Genomic DNA, 23,593 nt, shown 5'->3' with positions numbered 1-23,593 from the left:
TACCTCTGTCCTTCCTCCCTTCTGCACCATGGGGACTTGGGAACCAAACAAAAGCAACAGGTAAGTTTTGAGTTTAGTAAAATCATTTATATACACCGATGCATAATATTTACAATATAATACTGATCCAAAATAAACTAAGGTATTACAGGTAACACTGAATAGGAGAAATGAAAACATTTTAACACACAGAAGTTAAACATGGCATATGAGGACAGACTGAGATTTCCAAAAGAAAAATGCAAAGTAATGACAGCAAAACTTTGACATCTCGCTATTTCCAATCAAAACTCTTCTGCCTACTCAAGTTCTTCTAACCTTTTTTTTATATATATATATATAGCTTAAAATAATCAAGTAACAGGAGAAGTCAAATATACATAAAATTTTGGAAAGGTCAAATGATTCAGAGATTTTTTTTCTCTTAAATAAAATCCTAAAAAAAGGAAAAACTACAGAGCTTTTTCATATCCTCTTAGTGTTTGTACAAATAATGTATTCTTTGATCCACACAACCCTTCCATCTCAAGATATTTACAATATTCACAGTCTGCTATAAAGGATCAGTAGATTTATTACCAAGTAAAACCTCATGTAATCAAGCAAGATACCTTGCTTTTATGTCAACTGAAAAATAAAATTAAGGAGAAAGTGAGATACTACTTAAAATATAAGTTAACCCATTAAAGTGTATTAAATTTTGAAATTTAAAACATACCTTTTAAAAGAGGAAAATAATCAACTTTCTCACAGATATAAAACCATTTGACCTTGTATCTTCAAATTGTGTTTTCTTAGTCTGTCCCTCCCTACCTCCGTTTTACACCAGGCCATTCTTAGTTATCACAGACAATAAAATCTACAGTAAAACCATAAAAAGCAGTTCCTTACCCACAGAAACCCTTAGAAATTTGACTTCCCTCAGAACACCTCATGGTCAGTGCCAGATGCACCCACCTCACCTTCAGCAGCAGCTTGAGACCATTCTGCTAAGTGGAAGGAGGATGGAGAGGAGGGACCCTGTGATACACCCTGGGGTGCTCCCACTACACCAAAACCACTCTGAAACAGCCTGAAGCCATTTCCTACAGCCCCTCACACAACACACAAACCTCACTGCTGTCACCTTGAACACCAGAGACAAAAAAACCCAGGTCCCAGCATGGCACCCCCAAACCCCAAGGGGCTCCTGGGGTATCTGCCCCTGGCAGTGGTCTCTGCTGACTGCTCTCTGTGCTGACAGCCAAAGTAGCTACAATCTGATCCATTTTTCTTCTAAGAAATCCTGGCTCCCAAAGAAACTGCCTGAGTACTCTCCTCCTCGGAGGGCAGCGTTGCAAAGAGCTTTTATGGGTCATTTTTTGCACTCCCACTCAAGCAGAGATGATTTCCCTGTCTATTTCTCTATCTGCCACACTCTGAAGTTTCAAAACGATGAGATTTATCAGAGAAAAAAAACCCAAAAAACCCAACAATATATATTTCAAGTTTACAAGGTAATGATCTATAACACTGTGTGGATGTTGACAGGACCTAGAATTTAGGGCAAGGACAGAAATGCACAGAACAGGGCCTGCAAACTTGCTGATTCTAGTGACAAATATCCTTGTCTCTTGCTAAATCTCTACCCTTGCCATCAGTAAATGTCAGTGCACAGCATTCCATTTAGTGTCAGAGGTACAATTCCAGCTTACACAAACCCCTCCCTGTTTCCATCAGAGAAAGTGATGGCTGAGTAGGGACTTGCAATAAATCAGGCATTGGAAAGCTGTCAACAGGATTAAAAGAAAGCTGACAAGATGCTGATGAAGAACAGGAAACAAAGTATCTCCTTCATGTAGAAAAACTAAGTCACTGTTTACAAAATCCTGTAAGAAAAAGTCTGACACCGGTTTGTCTTCAAGCTGAAGGTTGCAAGGGAGTCTGGTATAGAAAAAAAGACAAAAAAGAACAAGGCTGGACTGCTGTAAGAACTGTAAGAAAAAATTGTGAGATTCATGGCTCAGGTTTGTAAACGTTAACCCAAAATTAATGAGCTATGAAATATAACAGTAATGTTCAAGAGTCATTACTAATAGCCCTGAATTGGCACTTCAGTCTGCAGACCAAACTCATTCAATGTCTGCACAGGTTTAGTACCAAAATATCTCTATAAAAAGCCTCCGACCAGTCTCAAAAGAAAGGAAAGCATTAGAAGATAGAAAACTAGAAATATGTACAGATTCTTCTCATTTGTTTTGTTTAATTAAAATTTAAAAAAGCAGCTTTTGGAGCCAATGTTTCAGACTAGTGTTAAGAATCTGCCCTGGGCAGCCTCATGGTCCAGGCAGCAATAAGGAGCAGCCCTGCATCTGTTGCTCCATCAGGAGGAGCTCAAAGGCATCAAAGAGACAGGGAGCTTGGACTCCAGAGGGTGACACCAGTGGGTTCCCACAGCAGTGCTATGACCCTTGCCAGGATGATCTCTTTCAAACAAGGGGACACTTTTAAAACCAGGTGTTGGATCTTCTAGAAAGGAAAGGATGGAGTTACCTGGCTGGAACAGACACAACTGCTGCTCTGGGGATGAAGCAGATCAACCCCACACTTACTGTTGTCTGCTGAAGATCCCACCATGAAAATAAAAATAAGTGGTACTGAAGTAACTAGAACTTTCTTCTGTTCTGCTGTTGAACAGTATGAGGAGTCTTATGCTGAAAGACCAATTCAGCCTCAAAAAAAGGTCTGAGGAAGATGGGGAGGAAGAACAAAAGAGGGCTAAGCCTTAAAGAAGGTCTGAGGAAGGTGAGGAAGAAGAAAAAACAGGAGGGCTACCAAGCAGAACTGAAAAATACAGCAAGCAGATGGCCTCAGGTGCCCTTGGCAAGGCCAAGCATGGCTCTCAGGTCACCTAGCAAAACAGAGGGTTATTTATCAGTTGCCTCTGCATAAAGACTCAGAATTTAGGTGCAAAGGGTAGCTATGAAGTTTGTGTTTCACAGCACTTGCTTCAAGTACTCACTGAGCAGGGTGTTGAGAAACTGTGGCTGTCTCATTCACATAGATAGTCATTGCAGCTGGCTATAGCAGATGGAAGGCAGCTTCTGCAACTGGTTATTAAGAAAAAGAATGGTCTTTAACAATATAATTTGCCCTGTCTGAGGGACTCATGATTAACAGTACATAAGTGATCATATATACCTCAAGGAACTGAGTTTTAAAAAAATATTACAGTACCAATGATTTTTTTTTTTTTTGTATCTACAACTATACAGCATTTTCAAGCAGTATGGAAATTTAATGAAATAATTATGATTTATTAATTTACATAAAAATACTTTTTACAGTTAAAGAATAAATCTTAAATGGTAAAAAAAATAAGATTAAGAAGCTCCAGCTATTGAGAGTCATGGGAGTTTGTCTGCTCTTCGATGACTTGTTTTACTATTTCTGCCAATTTTAGTCGATCCACTTTATCTGTGAATCCTCTGCCTGAAAGGAAAGAAGAGGTGGTCAGGTGGTGCTGGGGAAGCAATCGTGGCTGATTATCCACTGACTGGACACAAACCAGTCCTTCATGCAGAAACAGAGGAGAACGTTTGCAAGGGAACCAATCTGAGTTATGACTTCTAGTTCCATTCAAAGAGTTGAGCACTTCAAAAGCTAAATTAAAACCAACCAAGCAAAAAAAACAGAATGAGGGAAGAGGCATGGCCAAGCCCTGTGAACCTGGAAGCCTGGTCCCCTTACATTCCTCAGCAGCTGCTCCTGGGGAATGACCCCTCTGTCACTCTGTTTTGTCAAGGAGCCACCTGAACACTCCCAAGGCCCTGTTCAACTCTGCTTCCTTCTCAAACCAAGCAGAAAGGATGTTGTGCTGACACAGGGCAGTAAAGAGTGTAAGAACAGCTGGAAGGAACCCAGCTCCAAAGAGCTAAAGCCATTTCTGAAGTGCTAATCCATCTGTGCTCTTACACTTCAAGATGACTTTGGGCCTTTGAAAATTCCACCCTGAACCTCAAAGCAGAACTTTCAACCTCATTTCCAGAGCACCCTGCTGGCAGGGAGGCTAAAACACCTAAATCACCCCGATACAAATTCAAGAAATTTGGTTTTCTTTTCAAAGAGGGAAGTCACTGCTTCCCCTCTTGCACCCAGCAACCTCTGTGGAAGAAAAGGAATTCCTCACTCACCATTCCAGCTGAAGCTCTGGAGAGTGTCCCTCAGCAACTTACACTCTCGATTATACTTCCAGGCCTCCTGCATCACTTCATTCAGCTTCTCATCTTCATTCTCTCCTGTTCAGGAGAACAAAGACAAAAGAGGAGGTTTCTCATTCTGCCTTGGAGCAACACTCAGAGCACAGCCCGTGCAAGTTATTCCTCCTCACCTCACACAAACCAGGAAATTGGTTTGAAAGCAGACACTCAGGTTTGAAAGTTATTTTAACAGCTCTGCTCATCACTGTTGACACTCACGTTATGCATGCACCCAAATTACAGCCCACAGACAAAGCTTTCCTCTTGAAACTAAGACAACAAGGGGTTTGTTTATCCTTCCTCACTATTGACACAGTAGCTTGCACGTTTAGGAATGAAACTTTCTAAAAAGTAGCAACCTTTACCAGCCTGTGGTAGAATGCACTGAGCAATCACATCTCTGAGCTTCTCCAGAGCCACGTTGGAATCATTACTCCCATTCTCAGGGTCATGGATATAAACACCATCCTTTGGCTTAGTGCTGCAAAAGAGTGAGGAGGAAAGAATTAAAATTTTAATGCAACTCAAGCTCACAACTGGCCCCAGTAGGAAGCTCTCTTTCACTGTCTGGCAAGGTGGGACTAGGAGCTAGATTTAGCATTAATGTAACAATGTCCTGCATTATGAGATCACTTTAAATATGAAGAAAAATAATTTAAATTCAAGAAAGAGCAATCCTAAAATGCATCATCCTATTTTTTAGATAGGTAACAAAGAGAGATGACCTGATTTTTTTTTCCAGTACGTAAACGTCAGGATTAGAAAAAAAAACCTTGGAATTCTTCCTCCCAATCCACCTTGCCTGACTCAACATAAACCCATCTTCCCCTGAGGGATCAGTTCCACCCCCACCCAACACCACCACTCTCCAACCTCCCTCCTGCCCTACTTGGAGGACACACCACGTCCTGCAAGTACCACAGGACTCCAGCTACCCACTTCACCACCAATAGTGCTGAATCAAATCAAAACTCAGGAGCAGGGCTACAACTGGAGGAGCTTTTCAGATGCTCCAGGTGCACACTGGATGCCTGAGCTTGGATCTTGCCAGCCCAGGGTCAGAGTTACCCCAGCAGTTTCCTTTTGCGCAGGATGGGGTTGTTGACAGAGTGGAGGGGTTTGAGGCTGACTTTGAGGTCCTGGATTCTCATGTTTGCCAGCTGCTCTGCATGAGCCTGTTGTATCCCTGCAACCATTGCCTGCAATGAAAAGAGTTGCACTTGATGTTCTAGTCATTTTTTTTTGTCAATTCCAGAATAATAATATCAGCCCTGTTAGCCACAGATACACACAAAAAAATAAAGCAAGAAAATCCTCTTTATTTCAGAGAGGCAGAACAAAAATCCAGTTTGCATTATGCAAGACATATTTAGAACTACAGTCCTGGACTGTGGGGTGATGTATCTCGACCTCACAGGGCTGAACAGGACCAAGGATCACCTCTGCTTCTCATGTTCACAAGCTTGAGTGCTGACTGAACTGAGCAGAGTTGAAAGGAAGCAAGAAGGGCCACTCATCATGGCATGAGGCTAAATTAGGTATAAAACCTGGCAACAACAGAGAGAAGAGCTGCAGAAGAGTCCTCAGTTCTGTTCTCTACTTGTTAGCACGTGGCTGCTCTTTACTGCCAACCTAGGAGCATCTCCTCCTAGCCCAGATTTCACATGGAACCATTTCCATTTTCTTACCAGGATCTCAGGCTCCCATGAAGGAAGAGGGGAGCTCTTTGTCTGTGTAAGACCACATAAAAAAAAAAAAACCACTCAACCCCCTCCCAAGAGCTACCCAGCTCCTCTATGCAACATCCCTGATAAAATAAAATGTTTAGACCTTGTCCATCATCAGCTGGGCAGAGGGCAGGATGTTATCAAGTGCCTCAGTGGAGTTGAGCCAGGGATGGTCCAGAACTCCTTCAATGGTCAAACGTTCCTCAGGTTTGACCTTCAGCAGCCTAGGAGAGGAGAGGAGAGGAGAGGAGAGGAACCAATCAGCCCATAAAGAGGTCTTTGTAGATGAACAATGTGCTGCTCTGTCTGGGATCAGAGCACTCAGCAATCTCTGAGCATTAGAAGGGCCAAAAAAGGAACTCCTCCTAACAATTAAGACACTAAGCTGACCCAAAGACTTTCTACCAGCTTCACTGACCCATGCTACAGTGATATTTTAATGCTATCACAGCTCAGGTTATATTCAGCAACATATTCAGCAACTCAGTGTAAAAGAAAGGCACTGCAGGGCATTTTAATAATACCTGTGCACTGCTGAACTCTATATCTACATCTTTCCAGTGGGGAAATTATCTTCCAGATGAACTGGAAATGATCCAAATGGACATTCTCTGAAAAACCCACATTTAGAGCTCATCCACATAATAGTCTGTACTCATACCAAGGACTGTGGGCATGGTGAAATAGGGAATAGTTTCAAAGCTGGAAACCTCTCTGCTGAATTCACTGCTTTCATCATGCAATTCAGCTTTTCTCCCCCTGGAGAAAAGTCCTGGACACTTTAGCAGACTACAGCACCTCAAAATAAGAAGGGATTTTATTCTGAGATCTCTGAAAACTCTATGGAATTACATTTTATTAGAGTGAAACCCTGGAAAGAGATTTTGCAGACAAACTCATGTTCCCATGATAGTCACAACTGTTTAATAAAAAGAAGTAAAATTTCAGAGTGCTGACAAGTTATGCAGAGACTCTAAATTAGAAACAGAATTACTTGATGAGCTTGTCAGACTTTCTAAGCCAATATTCTAAATCAGCTTCCTGGCTGCAAAGCAGAATTGTTTAATGCACCAAGAAAGTGGAAATGACTTTTACAAAATGTCAGCAGAACCACAGGCTACCTCATAAATTTCCCTTTCAAGGCCATGCTGCCAAACAGGCCATAAGTTGAGTTTTGATACAAGACCCTAGACACATGCATGCCTTTTTCTGGAGGTTTTTCAAAGTCCTAACCTATTATCAAGCACTCCAGCTCATAAAGCTTGAGGTCAGAAATCAGCCTGACATGCTTGAAAGGAAGTGGCTGCTTGAATGCCAAACATGACCTCCAGAAGCAAGGCTGCATATGAAGAGCAGTCTACATAAATAAAATGTGAAGTTATCCAGAATTCTATAAAGTCTAAATGTATTCATGCACCATAAACACATCTTCAGACTCAGTGGCTGGAAAGGACAAGCAGCAAAGGGAGTCCTGATAACAGAATTAAGTGATCTGAATCCAGCCAACAACATTCTGTGAGCTGAATTTCATGGTCATTTTAAAAGACAATGAAACCTTTTGACTGTGGAGCTTCTGAGGAGGAATAAAGAGTTGACCTTGGTATAAGTGGAGGTTCCACTGAAACACAAGCTGCAGTTTACTTGGGGAAAGGTTGTGGGCTCTTCTGCAGTGCTATAAACAGGTCCTGGCACCCTTTCCAAACCATGTCAAGGCTTTGGAGATTTCACAGTGTGTCAGAGGAGACAGTGGCAGTTTAAAATTGTTTAATTGACTTTTTTTTTTCTATTCATGTTGCTTTTATCCTTCCAGTTCCTCTGGTGATACAAGCAAGCAGTCACTTATTTTTGAAAAATAAGTCACTTATATTTGAAAAATAAGTGAGGTTAAGATCCAATCAGTACTACAGTCTTGCTTTCTAACAGGACCACAGGATCACAGCCTTTAAAACTTTTGCATTCCATGAAAAACAGATCCCATTAGCATTTAGAAAAAAAATCTCAATGCAAAACTTTCTCTCATAGCCTGACACCTTCTGACAGATCTTAACCTCCCCTTCCAGGCCTCTCTCTTGACTCCTTTTAGACTGTGTATTACATGCTCAGGGTTTTAAGGGACAGATCTACTGATGTTGGCCAGTTCCTGTCTAAATATCCCCTGATTTGAAGAGGAGTTCAGACATTACCACAGCAGATTCATGCTTGGAGAGGGTTTGCAGATGAGGCAACCAGGTGTCTGCATTGTTCTGAAGGTAATGTACCCAGTGCCCTACAGGCTAAAGGCACAAATGCACTCTGGTAACTTCAGAGACAGCAGGCATCAAAAACTGAGGCACAGCAGTTGTGGAAGAAAAAAAGAAAAAAAAAAAAACAACCCAGCAACAAAAAAACCAGAGACGGAAAAAGAAACATTTACCAGACTTCATTTGTGCTGAAGATGACAGAAAATTTTTCAGCTGGCTGTGGTGCAGCCAACCCTGCCCTGGGAAAAATGAGCCCTTTGTGATAAGGCACTTTGAAGTGATTTTATTTTTTTTTTTTTTCCTGCTTTCCTAACAGCAGCAGAGAGCAGTACAACATTCCCCTCAGCTGACTCACTTTCGCACGATGTCTTTGGCCATTTCTGAGATCTGGCTCCACTCTTCCTCTGGGAATTCAAAGCTTCCTGTCATGATCTTTTTCCTCATGTCCTTTGGAATCGTCCGACTGTGGTGTTTGGAGTAGAAGGGGGGGTATCCACACAGCATCACATAAATAATGACACCCAGGGACCACAAGTCACAGCTCTGAAAGCAAGGAAAGGATCACTTTGGGGTGTGACTTGCAGCTACCCGATTCCCAGCTCCTCCAGAGCTCCACCTGAGGATCTCCATGGATACAAAAGGGCAAAATAAGCACCAGAGAGCTCCAGGCTACCAAGCTAAACCACTTCTAGGACCCCAAAGCACTTTGTTGACAGAAAGTGCTCTTCTAACTGTGCTACACGAGGGGAAATTGGATGGGAGCAGTGTCAGAGATGCATTTATTCCATGGCTGAGGACACTGGGATCCTGCTCTCCCACTATCAGAACACAAACCAAAATACAGTCATTTTTCAGTATGTGAGACTTAAAAAAAAAAACCCAAAACCCAACAAACAACCTGGCAGAGAGACTTAATCAGAGAGTGAAAAACACAGCCTGGAAGCCACAGAGACCAAGAGGCAGGAGGGGTATTTCACTGCTGCTCAAGGGCTCCCCTGCTCTCCCACCCCAGCCCTCAGCTCCCTCCCTGCCCTTGCACTGGTGTCACTGCTGGTGTGCGACACAATAACTTCATCCAGAAGGTGGATCCAGCCAAAAACCAGCTCAGTAAAGAAGCTGAAGGCCAGACCTGGTCTCTATCTGTGCATTCACACAACAAAGACACCACTAAGAAGGAGGGAAGAGGTCCTTAACAGCCTAAAACTTCAATTCCAGCTTCTGCTGGACCATATTCCTTAAAGATCCAGTTCTGTTATCACCTGGTTCTGGCACAGTGCAGGCTAGGGCTGGTAGGACCTGCTCTGCCCTTGGCCACCTATTCCCAATATTTCTTTTGTGCCAGTCCAAGCATTTGTAAAGCTAATTATTTCTTTTTACTGGCTTGGTTTCCAGCCCTATCAGTCCACCAGGGGACTCCCCAAGGTTTATGCCAGCACAAGGAGGGCCAGGAACATGCAGCCACGTGTAAGCAGAAGCCTGAACTCCAGCCAGGTTCAGGTGACTGTGGAAAGACACCCAAGGAGAGCTCTGGGGAGGTTCTGTGATCTCTGTACACAGACAGAAATCAGCACAGCTGCAAACTGAAGCATCCTCAGCAGGACTGTCTGCCCCAGGCTGTGTGTTCCACCCCCTGTCTTGGTGTTCACAAAGCTGCACAGACAAGCTCAGCAAAGAGAGAATCCCTGCTACAGACCAGGGACCACCACAGCTGCCCAAACAAAATGGTCTAAAGTGGCCTTTGCACATCCCAAAATTCCAGCTGACAGCAGAAATGAGGATTCCTCTGGACCAGCCTCTTGGGGAGGTGAAAGAACTTCCCACACGGCCACATTCCAGCAGAATTGTTCAATTCTCTCCAAAATCTTGTTAATATTTACTGTGTCTAACAGCCTGTGTATATTTTTCCTTTAGTAAGAAGATCATTAACTAGGCTTGGACCAAGTATATATTTTATAATCCAATTCCAACAAAAAGAACAGCAGCACCTTTTAAGGTGTCCCCTCTAAACTGACTGAGAAAGACAACAACCTGCACACATCTTCATCTTCTAATTTGCCAGTTGCACTGCTCTGAACCCACTCTTTTTTTAGGGGAGCAATATCACTGTCTACCTGACCACCCCTTTTAGAAAAGCTGAAGGAACCACACTTGTGCCAACTACAACCCCAAAGACACCACTTCCTTACAGCTGGAAATAGAGGTGTACACAACCCAGGACACTTCCCTCCTGTGCCCTGCAGAACCTGCTCTGGGACTCAGTGGGAGGTGTGTGGCTGATGAGCTGGATTCCTGTCCCAGAAATCACAACTCTATTGCTCCTGGCCATAACTCTGTCATTTCAGGGCAATCAGATTTATTGCCTGAAGTGACAAACCTCCTACAGCAGATACCTCAGGGCACTGTGCTTTAGAGATGCTGACTGGGGGGCTGGTTCAGAGCTTACCTTGTTGTAAGTGTAAGGAGTTGGAGAGGTGGGGATAATACCAGATTTTTCTTTCTGGTGCCTTCTTTGTGCCTCCAATACCTGTTGCCATGAAAGGAAAAAAAAAATAATGCAAAATACATCTCACAGGCACCACAGGCAATGCCTACAAAGATGCCTTTTCTGTTAGGTGGATTTATTCCAGGGACTCAAGATTCTGCCAAAATCAAACCCTTCTTCCCAAGACAGACTGGAACTTTTTACATGCAAAAATTTCAGCTCAAATATTTTGCTGCTTTGGATAAAAATTGCTCACAGATCTTTTGTTCAAAAATCTCTTAACACCTCCATCCTTTGGAAGTCAAACTTCAGCTGTGTTTGGAGGGTAATCCCAGCTTCAGAGATGTCCCTTTTTACCTCTCCCAGGCATAAATCAAATCCAGTTTGTCCCTTGCTCATCACATCAGCATTTCTGGGTTTCTAAAAACTCTAAAAATATGCTCAGGAAAAGTTTTCCAGAGGTCTGGTAGTTCCCTTGTTTTAAACCCCCCCTGCCTGTAGTGCTCATGGCCCTTCCCCAGCAGGCTCCAGTTGAGGAGGCATTTTCAGGGCACTGGACTGTGGCTGCATGGTCTGATTTTCTTTGCCATCTGATTGCTCTGCAATTATTCTTCCAAATCACTGAAGGCTGCCCACAAGCCCAGCCCTGCAATTAAATATCTATCTGCAGTTTTCTTGTTATTTTCCTCAGGACTCCAACACAAAGCACAAAAGGGCAGCACTACAAACCCCAGCTTGTCTGTAATTATAGATTATTTCTCAATCCATACTGAGAGGCCAGGCCAAGGTGAAGGGGGTGACCCCCTGGCCCTGCCCTCTTCTGGAGCAACTGCCTTTACAGAACCTTTTTGTTCAGCAGAGTCCTTTTTAAGGTAATCTTCTATGAGCCTGAGCTGGAAGAAGGATTGCAAAGCAGGGACCTCTCCAGAACAACCATTTTAATTCAGTTAAAGGACAACTGTCACACTCCTGGAGCAGTCTCACCAGTGGGAGTTGGGCTGGGGAGAGCCAGAAGGCACCAGCAATAAGTCAGTGCTAAGAAAATGTCAGATATTTGCCTCAGGATCTCCTGCTGTAATCAACAGATCACTGGGCACTCCATCTCAGCAGATGGCTGCTATACAATTACTCAAGATTCCTGCATCCAGGAGCTCCTAACAGGACAGCAAAAGCTTTTAAAATATGGTTATTGAGGCACATGCAAGAAGGAGCATTATTCCTATAAATTCCTTTAGCTCAGAACTGTAATTGCAATAGTTTGTTACCTGAGGTGCTACATAATATGGAGTGAACTGGGGTGTCATCAAGTCACCTTGGTCTACTTTGGCAAATCCAAAGTCACACAATTTAACAGGAGCATCCTAAAACAAGGAGAAAAAGCTTCATCACAAAATCTCATTGTATCAGGTATTTCCTGCCTTGTACTCATCTCACCTTTGCCACACATACCCCTTTTTTTTTTTGGTATTTATACCCTCTTACCATTCTACAAAGCAGCTAAAAGGTCATAAAGTGATCTCTGAAACAATTATTTTTATTTTTTCCTAAATGTTTTGGGTCTAAAGCAGCCCCACTCTCAGCTCTGGGAAGCACTAAGCCCACTGATGCAGGAGAAGAAAGAAACAGATGAGTGTTTGGGAAAGTCAGAGTCCCTAGAATGCATTTTAGAATATATTTAATAAGACCCATATTTAGCAGCAGCAGTTGGACAGTCTCTACTTCAAGCATGGAAAAGCACACAGCCAAAAAGGGTGATTAATTTTTGTGAGCCAAACACTTCATTAATGCCACTTTACAACCATTCTGAAAATTCCCCACTGAGCCACGTTACAGAATTCAGCATTAAAACCAAGTCAGCATCTTACCAGAGAGTTATCCTTGAAGAGGAGATTCTCAGGCTTGAGGTCTCTGTGTGCAATGTTTAATGAGTGGCAATGCTGCAAAGCCAAAGCTATCTGAAAAAGGGCACAATAAATCAACCACAATTACACACCTCTTCTTTTAACCCAGTTATTTTAGCTGTAAAAAGGACATTGCCAGCACAGCTCAAAGCCCAGAATTTTCACTCCACTTGGGTACAATCCTGAGTTAAGCCAAGCCTGTCCCTACTGCAGGACAGGGCAGTGAGAACTGAAAGCCACCAAGCCATCCAGTTTGAGTAACTTGGGGCATTATTTACCCCCCACTCCCCCAGAAGGGAAAGGGATCAGGACAGTGTCCCTTTCCATGCTGAGCTGGACTTACAAGGTCACTACACTTGCTTGCACACATCAGTCCCATTCTGTTCAACAGCCAACAGCAAGTTCTTGCTTCAATATTTCAAATAATATTTTATTACATTTCTAACTGACTTGGGCTTGAACATTCAAGCAGTTTTATTCTATAATTCTTGATGATGCTGCCTGCAATTTACTCATTTCATCTGACACTACACTGAAAAAAAAAAAAAATCAAGTCATGCATTTCTAATACTTCTTTACACTGCTGTGGTTTAGAAACCTGTAATCCAGTCATGAAAGTGCTACAGACTGTACATTTGAAATTGCAATTCACTTGTAGAACACCAAAGAATAAATACTTAAACAGCATTACTGAAACAAAAGAAAGGCAAAGCCACACAGCCCTCATTTGGAAATATTCCTACTGGCTCCTGGAGGATCCCACCCAAACACAGCACCCGAGGTGAAGCACTGAGAAGACTGCAAATTACTGTGCCAAGAGAACTTCAGTGTTAACTTAGCTCACAAACAAATAAAAAGACATTCCCAAAAACCCCACAACATTCAGGAGAGCTGCCTAGAGAAATGGAGAAAATAGGGGGGGAAAAATTCTATCAGAACAGAGAACACAGAAAACACACACAAGAGTGGCCCATTCCTCTTGGTATCTTCCATGATGGGCAGGACTTCATAAAGGCAAACACAGAACCTGGCTGGAAAAGCACTGGCTGAGGGCACATGTATGTTTTTTGTCTGCTACCCTGCCCAAGAGGGGAGAGAAAGGTTGAGAGGTTCTCAAGCAGGAGCTCAGGAGCCACGTGGGGTCTGGTGAGAGCCTGTGGACTGTCGGAGGTAACATTTTTAGAGCAGCAGGAAGATTGTGCAGGAGAAGAGCTCTCTCTGGTGAAGTGTTCTGTAGAGCAGGTTGGGAAAACCATTGCTAGAGACAGCAGACACACCAGAAGAACTAACCCACACCTTCCCATTCTTTAATTCTATTCAAACTTCAGCATTGTCAGGTTATAACAAAGCAGGCAATGATCGTCGGATCAGAACTGAGGATTATTTGAACTGAGGATTATTTGAACTTCCTTTTTCCCCACCACCCCCATCCCAAGGAATTGTTAAATACTTCAGCCATTATCATTCATGGATTTGCTGATACATGGGTGTGTTGACTTGCCTGCTTTGTTACTTGGCTTGCTTGCTTCTCAGTAAAGTGCCGGTGCTGGCTGATTCTGTGAAATAGCTCTCCCCCTTCCATCATCTCCATTACAATTAGGAGCCGAGCCCTGTTCAAAAGCATTTCATTTTGTTACATTAAAAATAACAAAAGAGAACAGAATTGCTAAGGCAACAATGCAAACTTCATAGCTACTGATGCAGGCTGAGAAAGAGACATACGTGGTGCTCCTGTGGTGTTTCTACCCAGTTTGGTTCTCTCGTTTTCCCCTGAAGCATGGAAAATGCAGGATTTTCTGGCTCCCAGCCCAATCTGCCTCCCTGATGCTCAGCCAGGACTCTACACTTTGCTCCTCAAGTTGGGCTCCCACATGCAGCTGGGACAGACACCCTGGACACCTCTCCAGGACACACACAACCTCCACCCAGGTCTTCCCCAGCAAACCAGATGGGACCTGGAAGCCACTTGGACATCAACGTGGAAATTCTGCCCTCCAAGAACACCACAGCAGGCAGAGTCTTGCATTAAACTAAATTAATAATTCTGAATTAATAATTCCAGGCTGGAGCTGGCTGCACCCATCCTTGCAGCCACCCTGCCAAGAGGTTCATGGCATCTTTGAAGGAGAAGGTTGAGGAATTACCTCAAATGCTTTTGAGTCTGACTGCTCTACCTCATTATTTTCATTTACAGTTTTATTGCTGTAATTATGAAGAGCAACACAGTGGAAAGTGTGGAGATCAGGAGTGGGAGATCCTCAAGAAACTAACTTCTAGTTCTTCTTGCCACACAGCAACATCAGACACATCAAAGACTAAGCCAGGTCTCAGCTCTTCAATTCTTCCTGCCCTGCTTTGGGTTTTTTGTCCCCTCAACTAATATCCTATTAGGAGAAAGCAGTTTTTTATCCCAAACAACATTAATGTATGAAAAATAGTGAGAAAAATCTGCTTCACATTTTGCTTTTCTCATTTTGAGCAGGACAATGTATTAAGAGTTTACAGGGTAAAACACAGTATTTTTAGGAACAATTCTCTCTTCCTTTTTTTTTTTGTTAATGAAGACTGGCACTCTGAGTTCCCCAGCAGCTCACAGGCATCACCATTGTGTAAAAGGATCTCATTTAGGATTCTAGGTAGCAGCAAAACCTGCAGCTCCAACCCTGTTTTAACAGGGCTTTGAAAGCAGGAGGAGGCTCAAAGGTAACAATTCAATCCAAGCCACTACAGCAATATCAAAGCAGGACAGAAGCTGATTTACTCTCTCTGACCATGCAGGTACCACAGACTGAACCAATAAACAACCTAAGAATGAAGATGGGTGCAAAACCAGTAGTAAGAGAAGCAAATTCATTTAAACATACAAAAGTCTGAGCATTTACAGGGGAAAAAGCAAAAAAACAAGTGTTACTTAGTGTGAGGTAGAAACATTGCACCTGGAACACACTCTAAATATGCACTTTGGTCACACTGTGATTAAAATTAAAAAACCAAAAAAAGCAAACTTCACTCTACCTGGGCCTAAACAAGAATGTGGGAATGAATCACCCTGTGTAATCTTACCTTGGGCTGGATTCATGTGGGAACTGCACACTGTTAGCATAAACTTCAATAATTTGGACAATGTTTGGATGTGTTGCACACATCATGTGCAGACGTACCTGGAAGAGAGGGGAAGAAACATCACTGACACAAACCTGAGCAGCTCTGCTCCTCCCTCTGCCCTCACCAGCCCATGTGCTGCCAGCTGGGCTCAGTCACACCCAATTTTAAATTATCCCCAAAATAATAAATTATATAATGCCTGCAAGCATTTATAGGAGTGATCGACAGCCATGACACTACTTGGACCAGGTAGGACAAAAAGATCATCTCTTAACAACATATTTATTAGAGAACATGGAATTAAACCCAGTGAGGTCCAAGCCCAATCTTGGATTTTTGGGGTTTTAAAAATAAATTTAAAGCTGGAGCTAGCTTTAAAGTAGTAATGGAGATAAAACTGAACCTGAAAAAAGCTATGAATAAAACCTGAAATTCCATAATCTGGCTTCTTTTATGGCCCAGTGCTCTAGGACTCACAACACATGAAACTTCATCTCCTGTTCCACTCTCTCAAATGGGCACCTAGGGAATTTTTCCCAGTTTAAGGCCAGCTGGGCTGCCAAATCAAGTCAAGACTTGATGCTCTTTGTGAACAGGTTCTTTTTCCCTGGGAACTTTAAAGGAGAATTTGCTCAGTAACAAGAAAGTTTCCCAAACCTTGAGGACAATTAACTCTTCTCTCACTGCCATGATGATTTGAACAACTGCCCATCCTTTTCAATCCCAAATCACAAAGAATTTACTTATATTCATTTATATTCATTATTTACATTCACCAAGCAGCTTATTTAGCTTCTAGTGCAGGGATAACCCTGAATCACTTAGAGTGCAACTTGAAGCATTCTTGGCAATTCTTAGAGCAATGACATCCAAGAGTGGGACTTACAGAAACAAAACCAGTTCTAAACCAGTCACATCACAAAGGGCCCTGGGAGGACATGAGCTTAAAAAATACTCTTGATTACTCTTAATTACTCTTGATATTCAGCCACCACCCACAGCAACCTTGAAGGCAGAAAGACCTCTTGGCCTCAGGATCCTCGAGCAAGGCTGAAGGATCAAACCCGAGGAATCCTGCACAGCAAAACCTGCAGAACACTTCTTTTTGTAAAAAAAACCCCACTGCAACAATTCCCTGAGCCTTTGGGGTGTGAAGGCAGGCAGTAAGAAGAGGAACTGTACCTCATTTCTAGCTTTGGGACGATCCAGAAGAATTTTCAGTGCAAAGCGTTCTTGAGAGGATTTTTTCACGCAGACTCTGGCAGGACAGGAACAAAATTATTCAGTCAGCAAAAAGGCAAAAAGAGACACTTCAAACAATTATCTGTAGTGAGGAGTTTGCTCTCAGTGTGGGAATCAACAGGACTGCCCACAATCTGGAATACACAGGGGACCTGTCACCACATCCCAGCTTGAAAACCTCCGTTTTCAGCCTTCCAGTTTTTTTTTTCTGGAGAAACACCTAAGCCCCAGTTTGATTTCCAGCATTTCAGAGCCAAGACATCCAGGCTGAAGAGACACTTGTGATGGAAAAACCCAACCCACAGAGTGGCAGCCTGAATCTCACCAATGGAGGCTGCAAGCTGCAATAAATAAAGTGTTTCTGAGTGGCAATCCTTGCTTTAGCAAGGCCACCAACTGGGCTGGACACGTTTTTTTTTTGGTTTTTTTCTCTCTTTCCCCCATTTAACAGGAACAATTGAACTGCGTCAGAGGGCAGGGCCCCCAGGCTACCAGGCAGCTGAGAGAATAGAAAACAAAAGGAATATTTTAATAAAGATCAGAGGCAACACAGCAACTGAAAACAAATGAGGAGCAACCAATCGCCTGGACAGGAAGATAAATGATGGCAAAAAACCAATCACCCTGTGGAGCACCCAGGAACAGAGAGGCACAGGCATTTGTTTTCCAGAGCAAATCCCTGCTTCCCAATTCCTGCTCCCAAAAGGCAGAGCTCTGGTTGGAACAGGAGCACACATTGGGGTTTCCAGAATCCTTCTCCTGATGGGGTTAGAAACTCAGAGTGGGCAAAGCTGGGAGGGGAGGCAGAGCTGATGGCACTGTCTGCTTGGGCCTCACATGATGGTGTGGAAAAAAAAAAAAAATAAATAAAAATAGCTGGTAAAAATAGCAAAGGGGCAGAGAGTGCTGCTGCCCCAAGCCATGGTATCACTGACAGGAGCAGTGACCTTTGCACCACCAGTATCAAAAGGACAAAGGTGCTGGGGCAGAATTTGCTGCTGCCACTGTTTGCTGGGTACAGGGAAGAGAGTTCTGACTTCAAATGCATCCCTTGAAAGACAAGACCTCAGCCAGGACCCCCAGGGAATACAGAGATATTTACTGGTTTAGAGAGAGAAGTCTTCCAGAGATCCCATTATGATTAAAATCCACACTCACAGCTCCAGAGGTAATGAAAGAGGCTGAGAGGACACACAATGACTCTGTCTTACCTCACAGGACCACTGATCCCAGCTCCCAGCTTCTGAGTCCAGTTTATGTTGTACTCCTCTAAAATGGAGGTCTCCTGTTCAAGAAAGAGCAGGGGGAGGAGAAAGAGTAAAAAAAAAAAAAAAGCAAACAGCAAACTAAATAAATTACTACAAAAAAATGAAACAAAACAAGAAATAAAATAAAAAAAAAAAAACCCAAACAGCTCAGCAGGCACAATTTAGAAGATACCTAAGAAACAGCCTGCTTTGGAATTTTATTTCACCCAGGAAAAATGAAACAAATACAAATGCTCACACAATAACACAGCTCAGTTTCAGATCAGTTCTGTGTGGCTCAGACAACTCACCCTGGCATTCTGGGATCCCAGGATTACTGGGAACAATAAATGGGATTTTGTGCCTTTAATAAAGTGTATCAAGGGCACTTTTTCCTCCCCTGACTCTTCAAGGCAGCTTCCTCCCTATGACTGATCAAACCCCCTGCACACAGAGGCCCAGTTTCAGCATTATTTTGCATTTTTAGGTCACGGGGTGCAACACAAAACTGTTTTGCTGCATTCTTAGAGTTTTCAAGCCTCTGGAATCATTACACTGTAAATTAAACCCTGCGTGACTAGTTTTAGCTTGTTTGATAATGAACCAGGCTCCTGTTTGTAATCCTTTTGTCCAAATCCATACAAAGAGGGTTTGGTTTTGTTATGACACAGCTGGGGTGCCACCCTCATGCTTAAACATGACACCAGGGGGGATGTCCAGGCAGCTTTTTGGTGAGTGCTGCTCCCACAGGGACACCACCCAGGAGCAGGGTTTGACAGCAGAAATGCTGCCTGCAAACCCCCAGCCACACACACCAAAAAAAAAAAAAAAAAAAAACCCAAAAAAAACCCAACCTCCAGCTCTGAATTTTCTGAAACTGCAAGAAAAAGAGTTGGAAACAACAGTGTGCACTGGAGGAGCTGAAGCAGGGAGGTAAAATACTTCCCAAATGCACTGGAAAGAAAGAGAGGAGTTCAGTGCTTGCAGAGCAGCTTTGGCCTCATCAGATTTGTTCTTCTCTTCAGGATTCACTCCTGCTACAAACCATGAGGGAACAGAACATGGATGCTCTCAGCTAAGGGGCTGAGCAGGGCTGTCCCCACCCAGGGACACCACTGCCAGGGCTGGGAAGGAAGCAGGAGTGGAAAGGTGACATTTAAGGCAAGATTTGAAGGTATCAGAGAGTGCAAAAGGTGGCTATGAAAGGAAAAATTGCCTTTTAGTGCAGTCCAGGGTGGGTAGCACAGAAATCATAAACAACCAGTGTGAAAGGTGAAGAGGAAAAAGTTGATTTTAACTGTTAAACCCTTTTATGAAGGGTTTTAAAAGAAAGGGGAGGAGCACAGTGGCTCACACATGGTTTCTTGGTTTCAAGTAGAAGCACAAAAACCTCCCCAGTTTAACAAACAGATCTCACTTGTGAGAAGCACATCAGGGAAAAATTAATTTAATTTTCCTGCTGTCCAGGTACAGATACTCAGAGGCATCATGGGTGGAATGGAAACACAACTTTAGAAGAACAGCTGTGAGAAAAAAAAAAAAAGGGTTTCTCTGATCTGGGGAGCACCTCCTCAGCCTTCCACCTGCACAGCTCAGTCCAAGAAGAGGCAGTGACCCCAGACACAAGTTTTTGCTGCCACTTCTGTGATGGCACAGAGAACATTTGCTTCATTTCAGCCAAGTGAAGCAGAGGAGCTGCTAAGGAATTGGGAAGTCTGTGATCTAGGGGAGAATAAGATCTAAATAGTTCTCAGTTCCCAAAGGACAAGTTCAACAACAACAACAAAAGTCAGTTTTTAACAAAAATTAATGACCTCTTCCACATCTACCACTATGTAAATAAACCAGCCAACACTTTTGTTTCCTGCCTTTTCATCTGGATTCGAAGCTTCATTCCCAAGTAGCTTTACAACTCAGAAGGAAAAAAGGATAATCCAGTGATGAGGAAAAACTGCTCACTGCTTCCTAAGGACCTGAAACACAGCACTGGGAACTCTGTCCTGTCCATCAGTGCACAGAACTTCTTACATCTCCTTCAAGCCCAGGAACTTCACACCTAATGCCAAGACTGTGCAGCTGCAAATCCAAAAAGGTTCAGAGTGTGAAATGCCTAAAATGCAGAGACCCAAAACTGCCCTCTGAAAACACCAAATCCCACCCCAGCTGCTCAGGCTGTTGCCTCCTTGGCTGGGTGACTGTCCTGTGGACACAAGGAGCAGAGGGTAAGGATTCAGTGCTGAGCTCCACATCTGGAGAATAAAATCCCTTGGAGTAGGAGAGCTCAGAACTTGCAGCCTGCCTGGTGGGTCAGCTGGAACCCATCTGCTGGGGCTGGGAGGCAGAGAATGTTCAGAAAGAAATCTGCAGCAGGGCAATTTCTTCCTGTCAACCTTAGAATCCTGGAATGGGCTGGGTTGGAAGGGAGCTCAGAGCTCATCAAGTCCAACCCTTGCTCCACTCCCCCCGTGGTTCCCAGCCCATGGCACTGAGTGCCACATCCAGGCTCTTTTGAAATATCTCCAGGGATGGAGAATCCACCCCTTCCCTGGGCAGCCCATTCCAGTGTCTGATCACCCCCTCTACAAAGAATTCTTTCCTAATATCCAACCTAAACCTCCCCTGGCAGAGCTCCAGCTCTGCCAGGGGAGGTTTAGGTTGGATATTAGGAAAAAATTCTTTAATCCATGCCCTCTTGTCCCACTGATATCAGCCCAACCCCCCCCTGGCTCCAACCTCCTTTCAGGGAGTTGGAGAGAGTGATGAGGTCTCCCCTGAGCCTCCTCTTCTCCAGCCTCAACACCCCCAGCTCCCTCAGCCCTTCCTCACAGGACTTGTGCTGGATCCCTTCCCAGCCTCCTTGCTCTTCTCTGGACCTGCTCCAGCACCTCAAGCTCCTTCCTGAGCTGAGGGGCCCAGACCTTCTTGCTCCTTCTGTTCAAGGCATTTTAAACTTCCAATCACTCCTCCATTTCCAGTGGGCAAAGGGAATGGACGAGTTTAAAATGTCACAAAATTCAGTCACAAAAAAAATCCCACCCAAACTTTTAAGAGCAGAGTTCTCTCCAACAGCACCATTCCCTGTCAGCAAGCTCAGGGCACCTAAAGCCATGGCTTGAGCATCCTCCCAGGCAGAGGCAGCAGCCTGGGATGCCAAGAGCCTGGAAAGCCAGAACTTGGGAGATTTCTCCCAGTTTTCTCTCCAGCAGCTGCTCTCAGCAGGGCTGGACACACACTGGTGCCACACAGGGGAAAGCTCAGGTGCTGCTCTGATTCCCAGCTCTGAGAGGGGGGAAATAAAGTGCTTCAGCACAACACAAACTTCCTACAGTGAAATAAAAGCACCCAGGCTGCTGCTGCTTGGCCAAACTCCACACACACTGCAGGTCACTCCAGCAAGCAGGGACATCCCAGTGTAACTCCACCTCTGCTCCTTCCACAGCATTCCCTGCCTGGAATCCCAGACCTTGAGGCTGCAGAGGGGAAAACCAATCAACCCTGACCAGAAACCAAGTCTTTGGGAAGCAGGGAAAGCAGCATTTAACATATAAAAGTCCTAAATTATGTTTTAGATTCAGACCATACCTAGAACCCAAAGGATTTGCCCAGAAGCTGCTGTCAAGCAGAAGCCAAGGACCTGAGGCAAAGGACTGCCAGACTTACAGAACTCCTTCAGCCTTTTGGTTTTGGTTTTAATCCCCTGAAGCTCTGCTGGAGATCTTTATTGTTATGTGAAATACCACAGAAACACACAAAAATTGGTCTTTTTTTTTTTTTTTCTTTTTCCCCCAAAACCCTCTGCAGACAGCTGCTTCACCTGCCCTGTGCTAAGCCCCAGCAGGAAGCAGGAGGGCAGTGCACAATTTCAGTCCTTGATCCCATAATTTAATTACAGTCTGGGTTGATCTGAACACAGGGCTCACACTCCCCTCTACTTTGGGCTTTTTTAAGTCAAAAGGCAAGGCTCACACACTTTAAACCAATCCAGATTTCAACCAAACAAACTCTGTGGCTACTTCTCTCCCACCAAGTTTGGCCCCAATGAGTTCTGTAAGGCCAAATCCTCCCGTGGCAGATAACTGGGATAAGGAAAGGGGAAAAACACCAAAATATCGGGGTTTTAACCCACACCCCTCCCAAATTCCTTCATCCTTTTCAAACACATTCACAAAAGCACCCAGGACCTCTGACAGCAGAAGGCAAAATCCTACAGAGAGCCCCTAAAGCATTGGGATTATGATGCCTCCCTAAGGGAGGGGGATCTCTGGGAATCCCCCTCAGCCAGGGCACCCAAGGATTCGATGGGAAGAGAGAAAAATATAAACTTTGGGGCTGCTCAGCTCCTCTCCCCTCACTCGGGCCACAACCAGCCCAGACGCCGGACCCGGTTCCCTCACAGAACTCCCGAGAGGGGCTGAGGCGGGAACGGGACCTCCGGAGACTGAGGGGAGACCCCGGTTCTGCCCCCCCCCCGGGGCTCAGCGCCTCAACACCGGTGCCCGAGGCAGATCCCGTGGAGTTTTCTGCCCGGTGTCCGGTCCAGGGAACCGGAGGAGGAGAGGAGCAGAACCGCAGCCCCCAGAGAAGGATGGAGCGGGACCCACCGGGGCCCTGTCCCGGCTTCCCCCTCCCGTTCCAGGGAGCCCCCGAGCCTACCTTGATCATCTTATCCATCTCCTGATCCTCCGACATCCTCCCGCGGGGCTACGGGCGGCGGGGGGGAGGCGGGAGCCGCCGGGCCGTCCCCGGTGAGGGCCGTGAGGGCGGCGGGGACCGAAAGGCGGGAGGGGGGGGGGGTGCTGGGCCGCGTCAGGCAACGGGCAGCCCCGGTGGAGCCTTTGTGGCACCTCCGCACCGCCTCATCCCCGGCCGGGCGGCTGCAGGGGGGAGGCCGGGACCCCGCACGGAGGCGGGGAGGGAGGGAGGGCGCGGGCGGGCCCAGAGCCGCGGCTCAGCCCGGGAACCGCCGCCGCCTCCGAGGCGCCCGCGCCGCCCGGCGCTCAGGCATTGCCGGCACCCTGAGCCGGGCACACCCGCCGGGCGGCGCGACCCGCCGAGGCTCCGCCGCGCCCGCTTCCCTACCCCGCGGGAAGCCCCCCCGCGCTCCCCTCCTCCTTCTCGTTACCACCGGGGAATTTTAGAAGGCGCCGCTAACGCGGGGAGGCGGTTGACAGGCGGCCGCCGCAACCCCTAAAAGCACGACCCGCCCAAGAAGGTCCCCGAAGGGGCCTTCGTACTACCGGCGCTTTCCAGTGGCGTAAATGAAGGGAAGGGGGGAGCTCAAGGGTGCTCAGGGGGGCGGAGCGAAGCCGCCCGCTCCAGGCCACGCCCCCTTCATTCAGACCACGCCCCCCTGTCTTAGACCACGCCCCCGAGGCGGGGTGGCGGGAAGCGAAGCCTCGCGAGATCTGGGG

General features: G+C 45.2%; 1 protein-coding gene across 4 annotated transcripts; it reads right to left on the bottom strand.

Moving 5' to 3' along the window:
• Window positions 1-65: 65 nt before the first annotated feature.
• Window positions 66-23,406, bottom strand: MAPKAPK5 (MAPK activated protein kinase 5). Of its 4 annotated transcripts, none has more exons than XM_071763106.1 (14): window positions 22,836-23,406; window positions 18,147-18,220; window positions 16,876-16,951; window positions 15,652-15,749; window positions 14,090-14,198; window positions 12,553-12,642; window positions 11,953-12,048; window positions 10,649-10,729; window positions 8,561-8,748; window positions 6,069-6,189; window positions 5,307-5,437; window positions 4,598-4,719; window positions 4,173-4,277; window positions 66-3,471 (listed from the first exon to the last, which is right to left on the bottom strand). In XM_071763106.1, the coding sequence occupies exons 1-14, from the start codon at window positions 22,869-22,871 to the stop codon at window positions 3,377-3,379; spliced, it is 1,422 nt and encodes a 473-aa protein (XP_071619207.1). In that variant the 5' UTR covers window positions 22,872-23,406; the 3' UTR covers window positions 66-3,376. The 4 variants fall into 4 exon arrangements, with proteins under 4 accessions (XP_071619207.1, XP_071619209.1, XP_071619206.1 ...); XM_071763108.1 differs by having other exon boundaries at window positions 4,604-4,719; window positions 22,836-23,405; XM_071763105.1 differs by having other exon boundaries at window positions 12,553-12,638; window positions 14,086-14,198; window positions 22,836-23,404.
• Between the last annotated feature and the right edge of the window lie 187 nt (window positions 23,407-23,593).

Source organism: Heliangelus exortis, chromosome 19 (assembly GCF_036169615.1).
Source record: "Heliangelus exortis chromosome 19, bHelExo1.hap1, whole genome shotgun sequence".
NCBI lineage: Eukaryota > Metazoa > Chordata > Aves > Apodiformes > Trochilidae > Heliangelus > Heliangelus exortis.
This window is presented reverse-complemented; position numbering and strand designations above follow the sequence as displayed.

What these genes read in the sequence shown, in the direction of transcription:
- MAPKAPK5 (XM_071763106.1), bottom strand. Translation starts at nt 22,871, where the DNA reads ATGTCGGAGGATCAGGAGATGGATAAGATGATCAAG. An exon ending in GCCAAAGACATCGTGCGAAA is followed by an intron (nt 6,190 to 8,560) that starts GTGAGTCAGCTG and finishes CTCCTCTCCTAG; the next exon opens with GCTGCTGAAGGTCAAACCTG. An exon ending in TCTACCACAGGCTGGTAAAG is followed by an intron (nt 4,278 to 4,597) that starts GTTGCTACTTTT and finishes TCTCCTGAACAG; the next exon opens with GAGAGAATGAAGATGAGAAG.